The sequence below is a fragment of the Grammomys surdaster genome, unplaced genomic scaffold, assembly GCF_004785775.1.
Source record: "Grammomys surdaster isolate TR1022 unplaced genomic scaffold, NIH_TR_1.0 125635, whole genome shotgun sequence".
NCBI lineage: Eukaryota > Metazoa > Chordata > Mammalia > Rodentia > Muridae > Grammomys > Grammomys surdaster.
This window is the reverse complement of record NW_021620473.1, coordinates 997,576-1,004,564: the sequence shown is the minus strand read 5'-3', so window position 1 is coordinate 1,004,564 and position 6,989 is coordinate 997,576. Positions and strand designations below refer to the sequence as shown.

The 6,989-nt window shown below is 50.5% G+C and overlaps 1 protein-coding gene across 1 annotated transcript; it reads left to right on the top strand.

The window, feature by feature from the left end:
* Positions 1 to 1,034: 1,034 nt before the first annotated feature.
* Dbx1 (developing brain homeobox 1) lies at positions 1,035 to 5,209 on the top strand. Its single transcript, XM_028787435.1, has 4 exons — positions 1,035 to 1,401; positions 1,989 to 2,090; positions 4,000 to 4,202; positions 4,874 to 5,209. Exons 1-4 carry the CDS (start codon positions 1,035 to 1,037, stop codon positions 5,207 to 5,209), a joined length of 1,008 nt encoding a protein of 335 aa, XP_028643268.1.
* Positions 5,210 to 6,989: the final 1,780 nt, after the last annotated feature.

The following is a 6,989-nucleotide window of genomic DNA, read 5'->3' as shown; positions in this document are numbered from 1 at the left end:
CTCTCTCTCTCTCTCTCTCTCTCTCTCTCTCTCTCTCTCTCTCTCTCCTCCCTCTTCTCTCTCCTCTTTTCTCTCTCCTCTTTTCTCTCTCTCCTCTCCCTCTCCCCCTCCTCTGTCCCTCTCTCTCCCCACCCCTCTTTCCAGGTTATTGGGAGTTAGAAGTGAATAGTTTTCCCACCTACTTTGGAATTCAACTATTCTCCGAAAACAAAACAAAGCAAAACAAAACTACACCCGTCAAATCTTCCCAAATCTGACCGACTGTCGTCGGATAGCACCCAAGTCTCCCTGGGTGTGAGAGAGGGACTTCTAACCCATCACTCGCATCTGCTCTACGAGTTCCATTGACTGAGAAATAGCTGGAGGCCGGTATGTTTTCATGCTTAAGGGCCTGAAATTTTCCACACGGTCCCTCACACACAAGGAAGAGTTATTTTACCGATAGCCTGGAGATGTAGTTCTATGAATATTTATTGATTTATTTTCTAGGCTCAGCAGGGGGCCGCAAATAAATTTAGTGCGTTCTTTAAATAATTCCTTTTCTATGAGGCAAGATGTCATCTGAAACTTCTAAATAGGCATTTAATTAGCCCGGGTGTTGCTTCAGAACAAAAACCTCCAGCGAGAGCTTCGGGGGCTCACTGTATAGTAGAGAGGCCGTCGATGCACAGCGTTGATGCGCGCCGGCCTTTGTTGCCGCCCCATTGTGAGGGGCATGCTTATGAAGACTAATCCAATCATAAATTGCATCTCTGAACCAATCAGAGAGCCTGGAGGCTCCCGCGAATGGAGCCGGAGTGGAGAACTTTGTTGAACTTCATTGTCAGAGCTGTCAGTTTTCAAAGCGCTGGAGCGGGCGGGCCACTATAAAACCATCTCTTGGACCGGAGAGCCACAGAAGACTCGCAGACGCCCAAGTAGGACGGTTACCAGGATACTGAGCCGAAGAGGGCACCGCAGGAGGGGCGGGAAGCCAGGCGCTTGCCCTCCGGCCAAGGGAAAAGGGGCTACTGCACCAGCCCCTCGCTCTGACCATGATGTTCCCCGGCCTCCTTGCGCCCCCCGCGGGATACCCTAGCCTCCTGCGACCCACGCCCACCTTAACACTGCCCCAGTCCCTTCAATCCGCATTTTCTGGCCACTCTAGTTTCCTAGTAGAAGATTTGATCCGCATCAGCCGACCTCCCACCTACCTGCCCCGCAGCATACCCGCTGCCAGCCTGTCACCCCCCAGGCAAGAGGCCCCCACAGTCCTCGCCGACTCGGGGACTTCGGACCTGGGCTCTCCTGGGCCCGGGAGCCGGCGGGGCAGTTCTCCACAGACCACCCTCTCCCCTGCCAGCGAGCCCACGTTTCTGAAGTTTGGGGTGAATGCCATCCTTTCATCTGCACCCAGAAGAGGTAAGTAACAACCGTGCCCTCGACTTACGTCCAGCGGCCGGACATCCACTCAATCCTTCACAAACTAGTTCCTCCGCGCTTGTTAGTGCGTAGTTCCACGCAGGAACTCAGACCCCAAGGGCCAGGTCACTGATTATGAAACTTAGGTACTGAGGATTTAGGGGGAAGAAAAGTCTCAGGCCTTACGGGTATCTTCAAAATGAACTTGAGCCCTGACCATTAACTGCAGTTCCCTAGTCAGATGTCTCAGCGCAAGCGCTTTGGCATCTGCGTTCCCACCTTCAAAACTAGACCTTTTTTTTTTTTTTACTTAAACCCAACATGTACGTTTATTGTGTTGGTTTGTATTATTATGGGTAGATTTGCAACACCCCACCCCACCCCCACCCCTCCCTATTTGTCTAAGTCTCTGGAATGGTGATGGGATAGGGGGACAAATGAGGCGACGCTACGCAAATTTATTTTATTCAGTGAATACGTTTTTAAAGATGCCTCTGATACTTGCTGCAATGTTAATTAGATTGTGTATGTGACGCGCCACGCAGTGATCAAGCACATGACCAAATTCTCCTCCCTCGCCTTACTAGAAACTTCGCCGGCTTTGCTGCAGAGCCCCGCTCCCAAGACGTTCGCCTTTCCGTACTTCGAAGGCTCATTCCAACCCTTCATCAGATCCTCCTATTTCCCAGGTAGGTCTCTTTCGTGTTTTTCCGCTGCGGGCGGGACAGCCCGCCCCAGTCCCGGTCCGTCGCTCCCTACCCCGAAGTCGTATTTCTCCGTCCACCCCTCGGGGTTACGCTCTGGTTCAGAGGTTGCGAGGCGTACAACATTCACGAATCCGTCGCGCCAATTTGATACCCCATTTAGCACAAGCAGTGACTGCTTGACACTACGCACCAATTCCCTGCTCTACAAATTAGCAAGAATTGTCATGGTCCGCATTTGAGGCGGTTCCCTTCCCGGCGAGGAGCTGTTGGCAACCCTTCACGCCGCCGTTTCCCACAGAGTTGGTGCACTTGGCCACCATTCGCCACAAAGGTCTCAGCACCGTGACCAATTGGCCAGCTCCTACGGGCAGCCACAGGCAGACCGGCCCTCGCCTCTCCACGCCGTCGAAAAACACCTACCAGCCGCAGCTAATTTCCCGTTAACATTCATTCAGGGCTGCTTTTCCCCCCCCACAAGACCGCATGGGGTGCCCTCTTTAGTAGGATGCTTGGGGTTGCCCAAGGGTAGGAAGCCTAGATCCTCCCGCGACCCCAACCTTCTCTTACCAATTTGATTTCCCAACCCCATATCTTGCTCATGGGCTCTTTTTGTAAAAGAAGAAACAGTTGACAGAATTCGGCTCTGGGTCCTGCTCTACAGGCGAGGCACCCCCAAGAGTTTTCATCCTGAGAATTACGAGTGTTCAAGCGTTGCCTCGAACACTTTACAGCTGCTTAAAAAGCAGGGAAGCCCCCTAGACAAGAAGGGACCAGAGCCTGGGTGCAGTGGGTGGGGGCGGGGCAGGACCAGGACAGCACTCCCAACATCAGCAAAAGAAACTAGCGACGCTTTTTTTTTTTTTTTTTTTTTGGGAGAGAAGAAACTCTCCACCATCACCATTCAGGCGTTTGCCCACAATGGAATTTGCTCCTTTCTCCCGGGTCTCAATGGTCTAACAAAAACAACCCGAGCTTTATAAATAGCTTTTCGTGTCCATTTAATGTGAAAGATTGGGGATAGAGAAGCCTCTGCCATCACCGCTCTCCCAATGGTCTCGGCCTGCAGTTGTGTTTGGCTTGAGTGTAAATCTCTTTTGTCCCCGTAATATATGGCTCTCGCTGCTTGTCCAGAGCCTTTTGCGGTTAGTTCATTACTACACAATTACCATTCACGCTTCGTTAGCGTCTCTGTTTCTTTTTGTTTTTCTTTTTCTCTCCCTTAAAGCGAAACTCTACCCCTTTTTATAGCGCCAATTCCCAGTGGGAAGCAGTCAATGTGCTAATTAGACGCCACTTTCCTTGTATTCAAGCCGATTTCTTTACGTTGTGGGGGAAGCAGAAAAATCATATGTATTTTTTTTTAAACTGTGAATGACTGGATTTTTTTTTTAAGCCAAAGAGGATTTTTTCCTGTCTGCCAAACCAGCAAAGTGCCGCGTTTTAAAAGGTATAGACGGCACCAAGGTGATTGAGAGTCTGTGGATCTTGGGAGGAAAGTGGAGGTGTGCTGAGTGGTTTCTGGGGGATTAGTTTATTTCTGTAATTTACTTTATTCTGTTGCTATTTAAGCTGGTTGGCGCGGATTGTTTCTCTAAGACCATTGAATGGAAGTTGGGGGAAAGCAACAGGCAATTGTGGCCGCTGTTTTCGTTGTTTTTCCTAATCCGGGTTTGCACGGTTGAAAGGGAAAGTTATTTATGCGGAAAGTGCCTTTCACTCAGACAGGTTGTAGGTTCTCGGTCTATTCTCTACCGGGAGAAAAAGGAGTGCTTTAAAGGGATGAAGGAACCCGGGGGTGGGGGGGGGAGCTAGCGGAAAAACAGCCTGGAAGAGGCGGATGCTCGGCTCTGCAAGACACTCATTCTCATTCTCTACCTCCCTCACCCCGCAGCTTCCTCCAGCGTCGTGCCTATCCCCGGGACCTTCTCCTGGCCGCTGGCCGCTCGCGGCAAGCCTCGCCGGGGCATGCTGCGTAGAGCTGTGTTCTCTGACGTGCAGCGAAAAGCCCTGGAGAAGACGTTCCAGAAGCAGAAGTACATCAGCAAGCCAGACCGGAAAAAGCTGGCCTCCAAGCTGGGCTTGAAGGACTCGCAGGTGCGCGCTCTCCACTGCCCCACCCTCATGCACCACCCTAGCCCACGTCAATCAATTACAAGAGCTCTCTGATGCCTCTTAGGCTGGCGGAGCAGCTGGGGAAATCCAGGCCTAGCGAGGGAGTAAGCATGGGTACCAAGTTATTTGAGGTCCCCAGAGCAGCCTCCTTTTCCACCCCCATTTCCATCTTACTAAGCCCACCTCCCCCACCCGCCCACTGAGTCAGGTATCGAAGGAGAGGATGATGGATGGATGTAAGGGTACATGGATAGATATATTGATGGATGGATATGTATGCTTGGATAGGTATATATGCAGATGGATGTGCGTATGGATAGGTGTATGCATGTATGGGGTAGGTGGATGGTTACATGAATAGGTGCATAGATATATGAACTGGAAAGATGAATGGATGGATGGGTCATGGCTATGGGGGTGAGTGGATGGTGCACGAATTCGATCGAACTTGCCTGGACCGGCAGGTAGGTAGATGAGTGAAGCAGGAGTAGAGAGGACCTACAAGGCCGATGGGGACTATCTCCACAGAAATCACCTTGAAAGCAGGAAAGACAGCGCTCTCCTCCATGTTCCCCAAGGTTGCCCCACCCACTACCTCCACCACCACCACCCTCACTGTAAGCAGACACTAACTCCCGGTTCTTTCCTCACAGGTGAAAATCTGGTTCCAGAATCGACGCATGAAGTGGCGGAACTCTAAAGAGCGGGAGCTCCTGTCTAGCGGGGGCTGCCGAGAGCAGACCCTTCCCACAAAACTAAACCCTCATCCAGACCTCAGTGATGTAGGCCAGAAGGTCCCTGGGGATGAGGAGGAAGACAGTCCGGGTGCCCGCCTGGCCTACCATGCACCCCCAGACCCTCGACATCTGCTGGAAGGGCCACTGCCTGCCTCACCAGCACACTCGAGCAGCCCGGGTAAACCCTCAGACTTCTCAGATTCCGATGAGGACGAGGAGGGCGAGGAAGATGAGGAAATCACCGTGTCCTAGGAGCCCCTCCAGCGGCTCTGGGGCTGTTGCAATTGGAAACTGGAGAGGGAACACCCACGTGGCCATCTCTGTACAGAATCCTGGATCCTGCCTCTTCTCACAACAGATCCACCACTTCCTCAGGGGTGGCGCCACCCTTTCTGTTGTCCCAGACACATTTCCTTGCTCAGTGCTGCCACCTCTAAATAGCCCTTCGCACGGGAATGTGAGTCTTTTCCACAAGGGCAACATTGCATCTATTTATTGCAAATTATTTTAGATACCGTGTTCAAGGTGTGTGTGTAGAAGGGTGTCTCTAGTCCCACTGCCAGTGCTTACTGTGAGCCAGGTCCTGTCAAACACCAAGCTTCTGACCCCTAACTTCCTGGATGCCCACCTTTCTGCAGGGAGTATCAGTCAGCCATCTTGTCTTCTCAACGTGAGAGTAGAGAGCACAGGAGATTCCATAGAGAACAAGGGCACGCTGTGCCTCCCTGCCTAGGGGAAAGCACTAGGTAGTTTCTGGTTTCTTGATGCTCCTTTGGTGGGAGGAAGTGATTTCTCTCTGTAGAGAAGAGCTTGTCTCTATTTCTATTCTACTCTGAAGCATTTAAACTTCCTCTTCATGTAGAAGACGTGCACCCAGCGCTCTGTTTTGTGCCCTTCTGCTATTTCAAGGGGAGCCATTTGCAGAGTGCCAGCTCCTGGCACCGGGGTGTGGGCTTATCTGCCTTTCTGACATGTTTCACCCAGTTTTGCTGTCTGTGCAGCTTTCATGAGCTGTGCCCTACTGTGTATCTATATTTTGTATGGATATTTTATACTGAGGTTATTGTGAATGACCATAATGAAGGGCTGACTGCATCCCTCTTATTATTTTTCTCTGCAATGGTCTTTAAAGTTTAAAAGGTAGCTGTGTAACTTCATAATTTATAAGGAAATGCTTATTTTGTATTTTTTACCATGTACAGACTTTTTATATATGTATATATGTATCAAATGAACAAAGGCCAAATAAAAAGTAGAATGGATTTGATGGCTAAAGAGCATCATTAATTCACAAAATGTGATGACTGAAAGAAACAGGATTGGTCTCCTGGATACCCAGAAGGAAAATGTCTTAGGGTTTTACTGCTGTGAACAGGCACCATGACCAAGGCAACTCTTACAAGGACAACATTTAATTGGGGCTGGCTTACAGGTTCAGAGGTTCAGTCCACTATCATCAAGGTGGGAGCACGGCAGCGTCCAGGCTGGCATGGTACAGGAGAAGCTGAGCTTTACATCTTACAGAATACTGAACAGAATACTGGCTTTCAGACAGCTAGGATGAGGGCCTTAAAGCCCACACCCACAGGGACACACCTACTCCAACAGGGCCACACCTTCTAATAGTGCCACTCCCTGGGCTGCGCATATACAAATCATCAAAATAAACTATTGTAACATAGCCCTATATGCTAATTGACAGGTGACAACTCCAGTAAGAGGGTACCAAGAAGCTGGGCTCACAACTAACCTCCCATTCTCCCAGACCAAAGTGATGGGCTGCAAGAGACCAGTGCAGGGCACTCGGGTTGTTCAGGCTGGCTGTGGTTTGCATGTTCCCCTGGAAGGGAGAACTATTCTAGTGTCCTGGAAGGCTGGAGGACTAGTCCCGATCCTTCTGCAAATAGCCTGATTCTAACTGGAATGTCAGTCTATAGTCAAAGCCCAGATGTGAGTTCCAGGCTCCAGAGTCTGCAAGCTTTTTAAAGCAACAGTCTGATGCCTCTTTCCCTTAGCAGGACTCTTAGCTATT